The sequence below is a fragment of the Botryllus schlosseri genome, chromosome 6, assembly GCF_051294905.1.
Source record: "Botryllus schlosseri isolate E-star chromosome 6, Bs_hap1, whole genome shotgun sequence".
Taxonomy (NCBI): domain Eukaryota; kingdom Metazoa; phylum Chordata; class Ascidiacea; order Stolidobranchia; family Styelidae; genus Botryllus; species Botryllus schlosseri.
The window spans coordinates 20,005,756-20,023,975 of NC_137241.1; the positions used below are offsets into that span (position 1 = coordinate 20,005,756).

An 18,220-nucleotide genomic window follows, 5' to 3' on the forward strand; every position below is an offset into this window, starting at 1 on the left:
TTACAAAAAAAGTGCGAACGGAGCTCAAAAAGGTTGAAAAGCACTGCTATAGATTATCGATAACAAACAACAATGAGTCTGAAAAAGGCTCACAGGAAAACCGTTAGGATTTCGATCAAAGCGTTTGAAAGTAGCTGTCTAAAAATGGGCGTACCACCGACCACAGAACGGCGAGAAAACTAGTAATCACATAATCACGGCTCGTGATTGGCTAATCGGCTATGCTTTCATGATTACGACAGCAGCGGTTTGCTGATTAGGTGTTCAAAGAGTCTGCTAGCGACGGGGATTCTGAAAGTGCATTGTTGGTAGGTTGGCAGATGATGACTTAAGATTAATTCAGGACATGTTGTGGTACGAAATACATGATGAACAAACAACATCTGCTTCACAAGAACTTTTACAGCAGTACTGTTATTGGTACACGAGAAGATTGATAGTGTTTCGAATTTCATTTCCTCCATATAGGACCTATGTATAAGCGCTGGGAATCGGTATTCATTTTTCAATATAAAAGGTCTGTGTTGCAGAGGCAAAACCAGTTAATGTTGTGAAATAACTGACACGGCTGCCTTTATGACAGATATTACCATTACCATATTAAAATCACATGTAATGACTGTCTATAACCCAAAACATGGTAACGGGATAGATGACATTCGGCGACCAAATCAATCGTTTACTTTATGGGACATGAACTCAAATAGCCGACCCATGTTCTTGTTCGAATGTATGACCTGTTCTTTGTTTGACGCATTACTGAAAACTCATTAACCGTTGTTACGAATATCCCCTGAAAGCAAATACATAATTGTAATTGTCTTAAAGAGCCGAAATAAAATATTTGAAGTGTGGCATTGAATTGTTACGCTTACGGTTGAATCACAATACATTAACAATCGATGCAAACATACATCACGCACGCACCGAACCCGGAAAGTTAAAGAAGTCGACCAACGAGCGGATAGTCATCTCCACCCTTCAAAGAAGCTTGCCATTAAAAAGTATTGCTCACACCTAATGCATTGTTACGCGACTTGACAATGCTGTTCGATTTGTTCTGACGTTTTGGGTGAACATTTCTATATTCGATCCAATTGTAATGGTTTCGGTCGGTATCACGATGACGCTCTAAATAAAGGAAGGAAGGACGTAGTTTATTTTTGTCCTTGATGTTTTTGCGGCATATACACCGACTCATGAATCATGAGTCATGATACGCATACACACGATCTGCGCCTATGCATACCATGAGTGCATGATGTGCATATGGTGCTGAACAAGGTAGTGCAGATAGAGCCTTTACGGCTTTCTAAGCCATGCACCATCCCTCCATGCCATCCCACTAAAATGCATGAGCGCCAAGCAGGGAAGCCATGGATACCAGTGTTACTAATCAGGTCTTTGGTCTGGCCCGGCCGGGAATCGAATCCACGACCTACCGATCAAGAAGCGGGACGCTTAACCACTACGTTAATTTGTCAGTTAAATATAATAAGCATTATGGCTATAAGGATTATCTCAAAGAAAATAAACAGTGGTATTTCTCTTAGAGACAATTGAATTGTTACGCTTACACTGGTATTACAGTAATCACTATCGGTGCATATAAAATGTATAACCTACGTATCGTACCCGGAAGGTTAAAAAGGTCCATCAACGGAAGAATTAGGTCATTGACACCCTACAAGAATACAAATAATTGTTACATCATACGAAATATAAAGCTTACAATTGAAGAGTGTTGCTCACATGAAATAAACTGATACGTTAGTTGACGATGTTGTTCGATTGATTTCGAATTTTTTGGTGATCAGTTTATGTTTGATCCCATTGTAAGTGGTTCAGTCAGTATCACAAATACGCTCTAGTCTTTCTCATGCGCGGGCGACGTCTGTAATTCAGGTGTTTCAACCTCAAAATGGGCAAAGGGTGATGCTACGAGTTTGGTATACGACGTGGGTATAGCAAAGTTAAAACATCGAAATAGCAAGCTGCACCTTAATGAAGGTTTAAAGCTACCACGTCAATACATCAGCACTTCGTTCACGTGACGCATTAGGCGTGTGCAGTTGTTAAAAACGAAAGTACCTTGGACGAACTAAATATAAATTCAACAAAGAAATATAGTTTATTATTGGTAAACATAATCTTTATTCTGTGGTATGGCGAGCATTGGAAATCTGGACTAGCCTACCTTTTGATTCGATGTTGGTTGTATGGCTTGTCTGACAGTCTCGAGGACAGGGCAGATTTATTAATTTTAGTTTTTTGGGTACTGTTCGTTCAGGTCAGAATGATGTTGCGTTTTCAAAGGTTTATTTGCTTGTGTGAACTTTTGTTTACGTTTTTATGAATGTAGGGTTCGTATAATTTTTCCACGTAAAGACTATAGTAGGCATATTTATTCTCTGATAGCAATGTAGTTGCAAACATATATGAGATATATGGGATTAGACTTCGTCATTGTACTCTGAAACAAAACAATGTTATTATTTTCCTTGGAAATATTGTTTTGATCTGTATTTTCGTTTCCGACGCGCTATATGAGCGGAGCCCGACGAAAACTAAGGGAATGCTGTATCAATTTCAAAAGGAAGCGCATATCGCTGAGAATGTCCCGCGACGTTCATGTTGGTCATCATTATTTTCTTGGTTTTCGGCCATACTCGCACAAAAGTGTGCTCGGCTCACTCTCCTCGGCATGTTTTCATTTGGCAGTATCAACCAAGTAATTTTATAGCCGAGAATGATTGCATTAAGCGCGAGAAAGAATTATTGTGAGCTTGCTAGGCATTTCAACATTGAAACCATAATTCATAAATCGATTACATATCTCAGAAAATCGGTAAGTGACAGGTCTGTGGTCGTATCTCAAAAATTTCCCCTCGCACTCGCCCCGCTCGTCATCTATTTGAAGACGAAAAATTTGTTAAAGGAGCATCTGAAGAAAAATAATATCAATAACAAGTTTTCCAATATGTAAATTGTACAAATACATCATAAAAACGTATGATATTCGACGGCTATTACATTTCGGCAATGGGCCACATTCGATTGACGAACTATTGCGCGGGCCACTAGTCGCGCGATGCGCGAAAAATTTGTTAAGTTCGTAGATCAATAATATGGTCACTTGACTACATTGCGGGCCTGCTATGTATCGCTGGGCTAAGATTGCGAGGACTGGGCTATTCGGCGCATGGACATGTATCGATATCGAAAGCTGCGACTAACATGTGTTCATCATTTCATGCCAAGGTTTCATAGTCGACGGTCTTACTGCGAGCGTAAACTCAAGGTCGCATTTGTCTCGTATTCGCGAATATAGTTAGACTCAATCTGATACATAAGGTGTTCTTCCATTTTCACAAAAGGGCAACAATATTAGAAACAAGAAATCGAGTGACAACATGCTGCGCTAAGCTTGTAGAAAATTTTTACCTCTGATAAATCCATCGCAAATTATTCTGATGCTTTATTGTAGTTTACGAAGATATACCAATATGTGAATGGCTGATGGATCTGTCAATGCGTCGGAGCTGATATTTTAGTCATCACATCTCAAGTGTTGCGGCCAGACTAATCAAATTTTTGGTTGGCCTTGCAAGTTCACAATCTGTGCAATCCGTTTTTGATGATATTAGAAATTTCGGAAATTACCTCGCGAGCCACTCAAAACCTTCTCGCGGGCCACGGGTTGGCCGGACCTGGCTTATCGCAACTCCCACTCCGTAAACTACCAAGCGGAGTTTTAAAATCGTAGAGTCTGAGAATGTAGCAGTTACATTAGTTTGGTGAACTTGGGATTTATTTCTTGTGCTTTACTCGGGTGATCATCACGCAATATCCATTTGACACAAGCAACATTGTCTATTGTATTCATATTGAAATGACCCTGGATGTTTTCGGCTGTCACTTGTCAGAGCCAGCTTGTAACCAAACAACAAAATCATATCTTATTATATACAGGACCGTAACAGCATTTCGTCAGGCCCCCCTTCAAAACGTTGGTCTTGGGCCCCCCATAGGGCGATAAACCGGAATTCTGGGGGGATTTGCCCCAAGACCCCGTTCCGGATATACGCTTTTCGACGCTATACTTACCATCTGTATTGCATGTCCGTTTGGTGAGCGAGCTTATTTCGCCTAAACGCGCTAAGCGCGAAAAATTTCGATTATCCATAATCAGTCAATATTATCGGAGATTGCATGTGTATTGCTATCAATTTTTTTCTTTCTCTCTGCTCACAAAATCTGATTTACCGGTAGAGCTGACTGACATGTCTTGGAAAATCTAGGGGTCGTGAATAATGATGAAACAGCTGCCGCTGGATCCGTTGATGGAATGACCTCGTTACATGATATTGATATCGCCAAAAAATACTAAACTAAAAGACGCACATGATTTCAAATTGGTATTTGTTCACTGGCAAATGATCGTTCCCTACGGGATGGCATTATTCTTGTGGGGTTCAGATTGCTTGAACAGCAACATTCGGCGCCAGCCATTCAGCGCCTAAGAATAATCAAACGTATATGTATATATACAATACATCGAAGTTTTCGGTTGGCATGAGGGCAGTCCTTCTCGGCTACCAAGGGTTTTTCGCTGCCGATCGTTCTGGCACGCTTCTCTTAAACTTGCATGTTACATGGCCTAAAACGCCATACGTCTATAGAGCATGCGTATATTTTCTCGGGGAACGGTACCCAATAATCAAGATACATGACGGAAAGTAATCACGCCCAGCGCTAAAAATGTTTGAAAAAGTTGTATAAATATTCAAGAAATACCCTATAATTTATGCTAATTACCGAAATACTTTTGGGGCTCTTCGAGCTCATTGGGGGGTTTGGGGCGCCGCAGTTACGGTCCTGATTATATAATTTAGCGACAGCCTGCATATAACTTCCTAGCGACGGGGTTACAAATATGACGAGTCACACTAGCCCAGTGGTTCTCCGCCTTTTTGACCTCGTGGAGCGGTAAAACTTAAAAACAAATATCACCCTAAATTTAATTACGGCCACTTGAATGAAATATTGCAGACTCCATTTAATAATGCCTTTTTGCTACTAGATATTTGTACTTGGTTCTATTGAAGTTTCTGAAAGGCAAAGTTCGTGCAGTCTTGTTAAAAACCACTAAGTGGGTTGAGATCGTTTGGTGTCGTTTGAAGGAAATGTGACTCTGCCATATAGGCTTCAATATACCGCCAAGAATTGCTTGATTGAAGTTTGTTTAAAAGTCTCCGTAACTTTCACATATAACTTGTCGGAAACGAGTTGTAAGCCATTTTTTAAAGTTTGTTATAACACATGTACCGCTGTGATGAACGCCCAAGTAGACCATTGCACCGCCATGCACGAAATACATTACACATGTATAAATAAATTAAAACTTTGATGTTTATTTCGCTATTTAATGGACTAGCACCCAACTTGTAGCATTTTTGGAATTGCATTATAAAATTCAAATACATCTTGCGAACCGGCGGGAGACTTGTCACGGGTCGGCGGTTCAGCACGTATTTCGAGCAGCGCTGTTTGAATTAGATATAATTTCGACTTGGGTTAAAACGTCGCCATGCATAAATATGGAACGAACATTATGTCGCCAACAATAATATGACATTCTTCTTTCAGATTGATGTCAAACCTTCATGATAAGCATGTCTCCGACAAAAAACTGAACAATAACCCATTTCTGAAAATCGAATGAGAATACGCAATGTATTTCGTGAAAAATACGCCGATTATGATGACCTCATTACGAATATTCACTGTGATATTACTTACGGAGGAAGTTCTATCAGCATGTAGGTAAATGTTTAAAAGCGATATTTCTTCGGGTTATCTATAGTAAATCAATTTTGTAGGTCCCGCAACAGGGGTTATCACCCTTGCCGGCTATCGTTACACCAGAGTTCTTTCAAAGTTGCCGTTTCGTCAAGCAAACTATGATTGTAATAGAAACTACGATGGTGGATATCTGGCTCATATAAATAATGGAAATGTATCACAAGCCATTAATAACATCATAAGGTAACACAAGAACATGTAAAATGTGAAATGCCTATTATTTTCACGTGAATATTGAATCCAATATTTACATGGAATGGGTATTTATTTGCATTTAGACGGATGCACACTGCACACTTCTTTACTGGATTTACTGGAGACAGCATTTGGCCCGCGAATCGCGCGCTTCACATGTCTGGTGCAAATTAAAAAAATCATTATGTAAAATAATAGCGATATTCTTGTGTGACACGCTGGAAATTGGCGGTACAATCATCTGAATGACAAATCATGGTCAGGCTCGATTAGAATCAATCTATGGACTATGTAGTACAGGGGTATCCAACCAGCAGATATTTTGAGAAATTAATTATATAAGTGCTAGGGGTTGCGCGAACCCCTGAATGGTTCAGGATCGTGCGAACGTGAACCTTTTTCAAAGTTTCTGTGAGCGCGAACGTGAACCTATATTACGTCACGTGATGTCATATTGCTAATTCCAACCCTGCATTTCAGTGAAGTGATACATTATTGTACACGATACCAGCGACTACTAAGGTTGCATTATGCTGAAGTATATGCTGACTTTTGAACTATTACCAAATCTATCAACTGGATCAATCAAATGGTTGAATAATCCCATAAATTCAATATCCACCGTCACTTTATCAACAATTTAGACGAGGTCTTGCTAGGGAATATAAACTTACTTACGCCTTAACGGCCCAGGCCAGACCGGATAATATATTCGACTATTGCTAGATTGATATTGAGAAGAGTGTTAATCAGATTTCAATATTTAATATTAGTTATACAGCAGCCAACACCCCAATAGTCGCGATTTGGTTTTTATGACACAATAAACCTTTGAAATCAAGATGGATCCCGTACGCCTACCAGACTTTTTACATGAGAGAACGATGTATTCTTTATATCAATTTCATTGATGGGTTCAATCAGCATCATTTGCTGACTACCTACGGGTGTTGTATTTCATTCTTGATGTTTTGTGATTGCGGGTCAAGCTCACAATAGAGAGTCACTAGATATTTACAAACGGAAAGCTGAATAGTTCGAGAAAACTTTTGTAACAAATCAAGCAAAATTTTTGAGATTGGCAAGGAGCATGATCTTAGTGTTTAGTGTTGATTGTTTTTATGCTGCTAACGCCATGCATAGAGAGCACCACAGTTGAAATGCAATGAATTTCAACGAAAGATAGTATAATGATGTGAAAAAATTGAAAAGGTTCATAGTGAAAAACCTACGAAGGTTCGTGTGCGAACGTGAACCTCTAAATTTCTTAGGTTCACACACCGAACGCGAACGTGAACCTCACGTTCCCACCATCTCCAATAATTGACTACGATATGGAGAACTAACATTCCGAGAAATTTCCATTTATTGTTTCCTTTCTTTGCCTGTTACTCTTTAGAGGCAGTTTGCAACCTGGAGGTGTAGACTAGAGGTCGACCGATTATCGAAATAGTCGATTATCGAGGCCGATATTTAGAGCTTTTCCGATTATCGATATCGGCCTATGAAGGCCGATATTGCGGCCGATATTTAATATTTTAAAAAAATTCAAAACTATTGAAAATTCAATGCTCCGTCTGCTCAATCTCAAGAAATCGACGACGTAAATAGTGATATATGACGGATTTACCCTTGCATGACGAATTTAACCGGGTGAGCATGCAGAGAAACTATGCCTCCTGCATTACAATCTACCTTTTCTGGACCTATCTGCAATTTTGTATCATGTTTTGTTTTTTGGGTTATCCCAATTTTCAACGAATGTGCACAATTAAGCAATAATTCTTTTCAATATCAGCTTTCTCGTTTGTTGTTCAGCTTTCTGTGGCATGAACATGTGCCATCTTGCCTAATGTATAATATTCTAGGTGAAATTGTTCTCTGCTCCTTTCATGGTAATATCGGCATATGATATCGGTTGTCGGCCTGTGAGTGTGTCGAGATATCGGTATCGGTATCGGCCTGTATCAGTCGACCTCTAGTGTAGACCCGCCTCCTGTTTGCTCGAATGGGCCACAAAGAATTATGAAAATTTTATTGCTCCATAGCAGTGGTTAATAATCAGTCTCATGGATTACCTGGGGGTCAATGGAAACACTCAACTCATCAATATGATTCCTGGTGTTACAGATGTCTTCGAGACCATTGACTGCAGGAAATAAGGCGTGATAAGTAGCCGTATTGACTATTGTTGTGGTATGACGTGTGCAGCGGCGTACACGCGAGGGGCGATCCGGCGCGATTTAATTCCAATATTTATAAGCCCATATGTGTAAATCGATTCGGTATACTTAATTCATAATCAGAGCAATCGTATAAAATGTATATTGACATCGACAAATCGACATATGGACCTGTAAAACTATTTTTATTATTCTACGGCGTAGCGGATGCAACGAAACATTTCGTATCGGTTTGCAGTACGAAACTGATTTGATAAATGGAGCTGGCTGGTATTGGACAGACGCGAATCCATATGACGACATTGACCCAGAGCCTTTGCTAGATGAGCAATCAAAATGGTAATAAATGGAAATAAATATGTGTAGCTTATTGCTAACTATATTTTCCTATCGTATTGCAGGGATGCAGGAGAAGGTGGGGGAATTGATGGCACGGGCGCTTGCGTCATTCCCGTTAATCGTACATGGATAGAGATACCAAATGCCGAATTCCATTCGTTCATCTGCGAGAAAAGTACAGAAAAAAATAGTATCACCGATATATAATAAAATATAATATCTTGTAATGCAGACTTGCTCACTATTGACTCCACGACAACGGAAGAATACGTAAAAGTTGGTGACAATGTTGATTTGCTGGTTGCCGTTACAAGTTTCGAAGGTCCAGTGACGATCAATTTGTTTAAAAACCGGAACTACGAAGATATGCTGGACTCCACTTTGATGGGAAACGGATCGTGGAGATACGAAATTCTAGCCGTGACGGAAAACGACACAGGATTATACGAATTTTTCGCAACCAACAACAACGACTACGAGAGAAGTGCCAGTACGTTTGTGTTCGTGCAAGGTAAGACGTAAAAAACCATGTTCATAAACAAACCTGACAAGGCGGAGGAGATAGCGCAGTGGTAACGATAAGCTCCCACAAAGAAATGTGGCGGACCCAGTTCAATTCCCGTCGTAGGTTCATCTGGGCTCTTCATCAATTTTATGCAAATAGTTTTGAAAATGTGATATTTTTTCTGTATCAAGCGCAAACAGTACAATAGTAAATTACATTTCCACGATGTTTGTGGAATGCCTGTCCACAAGGTCCCGTCAAATAAGGCCTACTTAGGAATTGAATATCTCTATTATTTATGCTGCGGTCCGCGACGTCATCAAAACCATGCAGGAAATTGGCCAGCGAGCACATTTGAGTTCGAGACCTCTGGTATAGGCTATTGATAAACAGCAACAAAAGTGGACACTGGGAAGACCTTCATTATTTCAAAGTGAATCCTTTATCTGCATTTCTTGATAGAGGTGGACGCGTCTTGAAGATTCACGCAGTCGATTTGCTATGACCGAGTGCCGAAAATCCATTTTCACAGATGAAATAAGCTCCATATGTTCATTTTTTTCGACTTTTGAATTGATAGCCACATCAATCGAGTCGATACCAGTGTCATGCCAGTATGACTGAATCGAGATTGCACGCGAACTATATAAATGAGCTGGAGCATTATAAAATTCCCTCTTACAGATCCAGCAATGATTGTCAGCGAGTTACCGATTGAAGCCTCATCTCCGGTTACTCGCGGTCCGAGTACTATTGAATGCAGAGCGACAGGGATCCCAACTCCAACAGTATATTGGACCAAGAGCAGTGTTTCTGTTCGTAACGACTCCACGGGCCCTGGAGTTTACCAGATAATTAGCAAAAATGCTGCGTCGCTACATATTGAAAGCAGTGCTTGCACAGATGACGGGGTTTACGTTTGCGTGGCAGGAAATAGACTCGGAAAAGTAGGTTACGAAGTGACGGTTACTAAGAGCACTACATTGAGGGGTAACTTTACTTAACTTATAAAAGTGAGGCAGTAATCTATTATTATATCTTCGCAACCTAGTTTTCCGTCGCCCGACCATCTTGAGAGCTCTAGTGATCAATTGGACTGAAGACTCGCTGGAAGTTGGCTTGTCATGGAAACCCGATAATCAGACTCTCGGAATAATTCACACGTAGTACAAATGCTGCAGTTATTGGTAATGAGGCGGAGTGGTTGTATTTATGCATCATGCCTTTGCAGAATTCAAGGCAACAGTTCTTCGGACTCAAGAAAGTTCAATGTCGTTCCTCAAAATACATCAGAAATTTTCACCGAGATCAAATTGTCACCTATAGAAGGTCTAAATGACATAAGCGTGAGTATAGATACGAAATATTTTAAAATCCGCCAAAAGAGCAGATTTTGTGTGTGCATCTTAAATTGGTAATTCGTTGTTCCAGGTCACCGTTTGTCCGAATGACTGCATCGCAAACTTAAGCGACAAAGCAACGTTTTTCAATACTGTACCCAACCCAGCTGCCAATGTATCTGTTACTAAGGTTAACGGCATCAGAACGTCGAGATCGCTTTGTCAAGTCCGATGGAAATGGAGGGAACAAACTTATGCACGAGATACGATAACCTTCAAGGTAATTGCCTGAAGTTGCGCTTTTATGATTTATATCAGGGGTCACCAACCTGGTGCCCGCGGGTACTAGGTAGCCCGCGAGGACCAGACGAGTAGCCCGCGAGCCCGTTCCAAAAATGGCATTCACCAATATTCGTTAGATTATTTCCAGCGAGCTTTTAAATATAAATATTGATGGATTCCGCAATTCTTGTGTAAAACAAACTAACATGTAACTTACAAGCGACAATATATATATATGAACACTTGAAAAGATCTTCAATTACAATAGTAATATATAGTTGTGATAGAATCACCAGAAATTGAAGATACACACTGCCTATACAGGCGACATGACGGAATGCCATTGTCTTCTGGAAATGGCAGGGGGTCCGTTATAATAGCTAGACATCCAAAACAATGCCAAGGTAGTAAACAATATTACTATTTGGAGTCAAACAGCTGTGAAGTACTAGCAGATTTTCATTATCTGTATGCCCATTACGTATTGCATCTTTTGACACAGCTTGTTTCTCTTATACTCAACGCAGTTTATTACCATGTTTCTAAATTTCTGTAATCGTTGCTACTGTACGGTATAATGAAATCTTGTCATTTCTGGATGCTGAACAGTCGGAGATTGAAATTGTATTACTGCGAAATGACCTCCACCTCAAAGCCCACCAACCAGACTGCAGCAAACGATTGCTGCCTTGTTGATACGGATACGTACATTGGTGTAGGCGCCCTTTGCGCAGCTGCTGTCAACTTTGCCAGAGAGTCTGGTTCAACTTATCGTTGTGAATCAGCCTTTTCAGACATAAAATTCATCAAAAACAAATACAGAACACGCTTGACTAATGCATATCTGAAACGCTCACTCAGAGTTGCAGTGTCAAGTTGCATACCAGAGTACAGCGCACTAGCTGATATCATACAATACCAGGCTTTCCACTGATTGGTATGGAAACAGATAACATGATATCCGTCCAGTCTAAAGTGGAACATGATATATTTTGAAATCTGAGTTGTATAATTTATACAAACATTCTGCGAAGTTGGCTAATTCATGATTTCGTAAAAAATACTGGTAGCTAGATAATTGAAATGAGATATACTGATTTAAAAGACTATATTGGAAGTCTTACTACCATGTGATTCCTGCCCAGTGCTATGAATATCAAAGCGGAAATTCAGTGTGGTGCGGATAAATGGTGGGAGTAAATGGTAGCCCGCCGCTTCAATCAGTACGCAAAAGTAGCCCTCGGTTGCAAAAAGGTTGGTGACCCCTGATTTATATATTGATTTATCTCCGATTGATTCGGTCAATAGTTAATGTGGGTGCGCGTAAGAACAAAGATGCTCAAAGCTATGTCTCACCAGCGTCGTGTTGCATCATCGCCAGGTTAAACATAAACTCTAAGCATTTAAGAAGCTGAAAGAAGTTGCAAAATTTGCAAAAAATTGTCCTGCTAACACCAATTATCAATGCATCTGAGGTAAATTACGCGAGGGATATAAACATTTTTAGGTCATTGAATACATTTTGATTAATATATTCATGGAAATTATGTAATGTCAATAATATGCACGTTGTAGTGATTTCAGTGTTTTGGCACGATTATCTCACCTCGGTTTAGCTCAGCTCAAACGTACCAGATGAAGTCAAATTTAACAAGCCGCACACCATTCCAAATTAACACTTCTAGGAGCCGGACTTTTTTTCTGCATGCCACATTTGACCAGCAGAGCGTGTGTTGAACACCCCTAGTGTACCATACATGGATAGAAAATACTACGTTATTAATTTCTTAATCATTGTTGTATTGAATATGATTACATTTGATCGTCAGAGCCTCTTTATATATTTGGTATTGTATAAGGGACAACATCCACGATCCACCCATTCCACGACAATGTTCTTCAATAAAAACGAGTGAAATAATTGTATTGTGCATGGCAGTATACTGTATTAAATGAAAGTAGTCTATTGACTGGGTCACGTCATGTGCACTGATGCTGGATATCACAAATTTTGTATTTTAGGTGCACCAAAGTTCCTTTCCGGTGAATGTGCGTGATACGGCGACCTTTACTCCCATCAATAGAGTTGTTGAATTACCTGCGCAGTCTTACAATAATTACACAACAGAAATTGATCCGAATAGCCAAAACTCATTTGATATCATCGCATCGAATTTTGCTGGCGACAGCACAAGGATGCGAGCACTGGGAGATTGCATGGGGGGTATGGCAGGTAAGACAACAACCGCAAGCATACGTGACGCGATGGTTTATCTGTTGGTATTCACTTCTATATTCCTTGTGTTATAAGCTCCATACAACTTACCGAAACCTTCTCATGCAACATTTGTGAGTGAATCAGCCACCACATTTGGGATTGTTGTTGATGTCCCAGATGAAATTAATGGACTGATTAGGTAAAGTATTTCCATATCATACCAGCTAGAAAACATTAATACATACCTATCGTAAATCTTGCATATATTCCAGTTGTTTATTCTTCGTCGTGAGACTTGATGGAGGAGTGGTTGGTGCAGTAACGATCGAAAAAATGCAAACATTGTCGAAAAACAGTGCGAGTGATCCAAATTCTCAAGATGTGGACGAATACATCGCAGCTTCCCTTCCAATGTTGTAGCACGATAATGTTTTACCAATGATATTTATTCGAATACGCCGTTCCATATAGGTATGATGCTATTCAAAAGGACAATATCACCGTGGTCTTGGGGGAAAACAAACCCTCAATATGTGATAGCTATGCAATTTCAAACCCTCCAAGTAGTCAATCTGGAAAGCAGGCAATCGCCGTTTACGCGGGCGTCAACTGGCCACTCCAAATAAATAGGACATACAGGTATGATCTATCTATTCGTGTCTACTGTCTACGTATAAAACATTGCGCGTGTTTCAATTAATTGCGCATGCGATTGGTGGCGATTCGCAGCAAGTCATTTACGGGGTTAATATTGTGTCTATGCAGTGTGTCCGTTGTATCCACCACGCCGGTTGATGCACATTCAATTGTTACTGCGCAATCGGAATCCTTCACATTTGTTCATCGATATGATTCTGTGGTAGGTAGGTATTGTTGGCTCTATAATATGCTTTTGGATAGGTTTGTATGCGGTTACGCCATGCGACGCGAATATGCGATAATTCTGATATTACGAATCGATCATGGTAATTTATAGCTTACCGAGTTATGCGTCTATCTTATCTTTATAGAATTATTATAGGTGTGCACTTCTTGCAAACATATCTCACTGTAAATGCTCCTTTTCAAACGCAAATCTCAGAAGCATCGAGATCCCATTACTTAAACTGCATGTTCACACCCTTCCTACTATTGACCAGTACAATCAGCAATTGAAATTATAGGGAATTTGGTTAAGTTTATCAGGCGCGAAGATAAAAGGCATAGGTGTTGTTCATTAGAAAAGCGAAGACTTACAACTTCCTCTTAAATATTATTCGGCAAAGCTCGTTAATGGTACACATAAATAACGGTCTCAATTAAGTTCAACTCGCATGCATTCAGAAACATCAGCGGATCCAACTAATCAAAGTCTTTGGTGGGTAGCAATGGCTGTTGTCGGAGGTGTAATGATGCTGGTAATTTTAGGGTTGATTTGCAGATGCGCGGATCATAAGTGAGCTAATTGACACCGTATGGTGTATTCGTCCTTTTACATACACGTCTTACAGATTTCGCGGAAGTAAGCAAACTCAGCCTCAGCGGGCACATCCAATAGAATGTCATGCTGACGTTCCACACCGGAATGATATATCAAAGGGTCAAAAAGGTACTGAGTATATCCATTCCTAAATTGATATTTCATTACACAGCTCTGCTATATGTTCTTCTCCCAGAATCCGAGTACGAAACAATGAAGTCGGCATCCGTCTACGACAACGTAATTCGCGACGAGAAGAGCCGTAATCGAACTGAATACTAAACTGAACTAATCGAACTTCAATAGCCCCGTTAAAGTGCTGCAAATTATTTTCACTAAAGCAGAGGTTGCCAACATTGTTTACACCGTGGCCCCATTTAAAAAATTTCAATAATAAATGACTCTTCAATTATTTTCAAACCTTCAAAAAAGACTTTATGGCATTTAGAATTATAGTGGGTTAGATATAGAGATGACAAATTTAAAATATTTAGCATTTTACAAATTTTTTCATGCCTCCAGAAAACGACTCGTGATCTACAGATTGGGAATCCCTGCACTAAACAATCCCGTTTGTGACTTTTGATGCTCGAAATTTTACTGCTAATATTTATGTTGCAGATATGTGGAATCTTTACATATGCGAATTGCGGAAAGTCTTGACATACGTTATGATTGAGATTTGTCTGACAAAGCTTTATGCCGTGAGAACGATGACGGGCGATAACAGTGCAACAATGTTACGAGATATCATGATATAGTCTGTATAAATTGTGAACATCATTATATCATATAATGCGAATTGTACTAAATATCTAAAATATGTTACAACCATAATATTGGGCTAACAAATTTGAAAATAAATGATACTTCAAGACCTTGGTTTTGCACCAATTAACCACGATGTGTTGACAGTCCTTCCTTCTATGCGTTGTGAATCCGCTTATCTGTCATTTTCGTTGTGTACACGGGATTGAAGTAAATGTTCATCAGGGGTACACTGTCAGGGAAAAGAAGCAGAACATAGGATCAAAAAAGTTGCTATACCGTACGCCCGTACGCCCCCCCCCCCCGGACATCATGTGTATGGGTCTAGTATAGTAGAGTTACCATCAGAGGTGGTCACAGTAGTCAAGAAATCTACTCAAGTAGAAGTAGAAGTAGCCACGAAAAAAATCTACTCAAGTACGAGTAGAAGTACTTCTTCCCTAGGCCAATTGAAACTACTTGAAATAGAAGTAGAAGTGACTGACTTTAAATCTATTCAATTAAGTAATTTTGAAAGCATTCTAAATTCGTTCGCATGGGCTGTTACAAGCTGCAAATTGAGCTATGCGGAAGGTGCAGAGAGCTTGATCCGTATTGATGCGTCCCTGAAGGTATCAATTTGTGACAGAATAAGCAGTCTTTCGCATCATGGGATGATGATTATATTATGGTTCTGAAAATGCGAAACTAATCCTTTGTTTACCAAGAGCCCCCGTTTTAGAGAATATCATGGCATGGTGCCCTGCCCCATATTATAAGGCCCCGAGTTGAGGCGAAGAGCAATACGCTGAAGTTGTATCGGACACGGTTTCAACACTTTGCGTGATTAGCATACGTTCATAACAAATATTGTGGATCGTCAAAGTTGTATTTAGTGCAGTGATGAGCATCGGAGCGAAGTCGGACTGGATTTGGAGCGGAGTTTTGCCGATTTTGTGACAGTTGGAGCGAAGTCGGAGTTTACTACAGATGTTTTTTCGGAGAATTTCGAGTGAAAATGGGCATACCTGTAATTTTCCGAATATAGTGCGCCACCATGTATACTACGCACCCTTACGATGGCGTGTAAATTCTGGGAAAAAGCCTGTACCCATGTATAGTACGCACCCTGCAATCGCAGTACATGAATAGTTGTGTTTTAGTACACGATGTTGTTCTGTTTTGCGATGTCACTGTCGAACAATCATGACATAACCATCGCTAATCATAATACAATTACCGAAATTGTCTTTAAACGAGAGTAGATAGTCGCCAAAGCCTGCGAGGCCGGCGACGCGACAGTTCAGGCTAGCAAAACACGACATCTTGTGCACGAAGCCTATTACAATTAGAGATGCGATTGCTCAGGCCAACGGTTATGTCAGGCGCACCAGTCCTGTCGGAGATGCGACTGATTACGCAAGCGATTATATCTTGCGCACATGGCCTCCTGTGTATGCGATTGTTATGGCCTGTTGTTGACGCGATGAATCAGCAAGAATTGCCGCGGACGCTTGTAGCAATCAGCGACCCAATTTCGCTCGCCTACAAACGGCTAACTAACTCAGCAGGCGCTGTGCTGTGCAGGCGACTCTTGTTAATTGGCAGCACGCTTCTCTATTTGGCAGCGCGTTGCACTCTATAGTACGAATTACGGGACACGATGGCTAGAGCTGATGTGCGATTGAAAACAAACAAGGCGAAAGGTGTGATTTCAAGTTTTTGATAGAGTCAATTTTTTTTCAAGGCTTGCTGTACCAATGTATAATACGCACCCCCTATTTTAAGGCAAAATATCGGTAACATTTTGCGCATTATACATGGAAACTGCGACTGCGAAAAAGTGATTATATAATATCAATTGGCCTACCCGAAGATGCATCATCATTTATAACTTGCCCTACAATTTTAAAATACTCTTGTCATCAACTTTACCGTTGAATCTGATTACATTGGCGGAAAACGGATAAATATTTGATAATAATATGTGGAACTACTAATATTAGACGAAATTCACTCGTGAATCTGAAAATTTTTTCGCGCTTGGCGCGACAATAGCTCGGCCCAGTAATGGCATTATTCATAACATGATCACTCGCCACTTCGGCACGTATAGTAAGCTGATATGTAAAGGTAGATTAGTCAGGAGTTCAACGGAAATGGACATGGATTCTGGACAGTCAACATGAGTACTTAGCGTCCAGTTATAATTCATTGCGGATATGCCCAGGATGGCGGCCGTATAGGCTAAATAAGTAATGGAAATGCGGCCGTGAATAACAAAAAGGCTGGTCACCCCTGCTTTAGTACAATCCTTGCAAAAAAACGTTACATACTTTAAATTTCTGGTTTATTCCAATTTTGGAAGGTCGCCGGTCCGCCAAATATTTTTTGAAATTTTACCGGTCCGCGAGGTGAAAAGGTTGAGAACCACTGCTATAGATAACTAACCTACGGACGTGACGACGGGGGTAGCGTATCCATCCGTAGGTTAGTTATCTATGGTTGTACTATAGAATATGAGTCATACTCTATAGTTGTACCGTAACCGTGCGTTGTTTACTGCCGTTCGTGACTCTGGGTACTTGTCATTATTACGTCAAAACGACCAAATTCTTCCTATATTTCGAACTTGGTCAACCTCATTCGCTGGCGTTCGTTCCTGAAGAGAGCCTGTCGAAAAGCTTCGAGTGGAATGAATTCGGCAACATGAACGTATTGTTTGCTGCAATACTTAAATAATTTGTGAAGATCTCCTCTTACATTTTAGCATTTTATACAATGGAAATGATACAATGCATTATTCCATGCTCACTCGGCAACACGGTATCAAGTTACGTTCATTTCATTAATAGAGTGTCGTACTGTTAACTTCATAATAAATTCATGTTATTTATGTTTCCGATGATAGAGGCGCGCGGGATTCTATTGATTCCACAGCGATTGTGTGCTGACAACATATTATGGCGTTATTCAGCGTTGCATGGCACGAGCATACTGCCAATATACATTTATCAACAGGTCGGCGATGCAAATTTCAACATCAGTAGTTGCTATGACCTCGGTAACACGGTAAATAAATTCTCT

The 18,220-nt window shown here is 40.2% G+C and overlaps 1 protein-coding gene across 1 annotated transcript; it reads left to right on the forward strand.

The window, feature by feature from the left end:
* The first annotated feature begins 5,199 nt into the window (after window positions 1-5,199).
* Window positions 5,200-14,668, forward strand: LOC145440159 (uncharacterized). The gene is made up of 17 exons (XM_080317740.1): window positions 5,200-5,822; window positions 5,883-6,048; window positions 8,448-8,582; window positions 8,645-8,757; window positions 8,815-9,093; window positions 9,772-10,077; window positions 10,139-10,250; window positions 10,319-10,433; window positions 10,519-10,707; window positions 12,732-12,942; window positions 13,021-13,126; window positions 13,200-13,340; window positions 13,399-13,566; window positions 13,693-13,790; window positions 14,251-14,362; window positions 14,418-14,515; window positions 14,583-14,668. The coding sequence occupies exons 1-17, from the start codon at window positions 5,735-5,737 to the stop codon at window positions 14,666-14,668; spliced, it is 2,523 nt and encodes an 840-aa protein (XP_080173866.1). The 5' UTR covers window positions 5,200-5,734.
* Window positions 14,669-18,220: the final 3,552 nt, after the last annotated feature.

Coding starts and splice junctions, on each gene's coding strand:
- LOC145440159 (XM_080317740.1), top strand. CDS start 5,735: ATGTATTTCGTGAAAAATACGCCGATTATGATGACCTCATTACGAATA. Junction 6,049..8,447: donor GCCATTAATAACATCATAAG/GTAACACAAGAA, acceptor TCTACGGCGTAG/CGGATGCAACGAAACATTTC. Junction 8,758..8,814: donor TTCGTTCATCTGCGAGAAAA/GTACAGAAAAAA, acceptor CTTGTAATGCAG/ACTTGCTCACTATTGACTCC.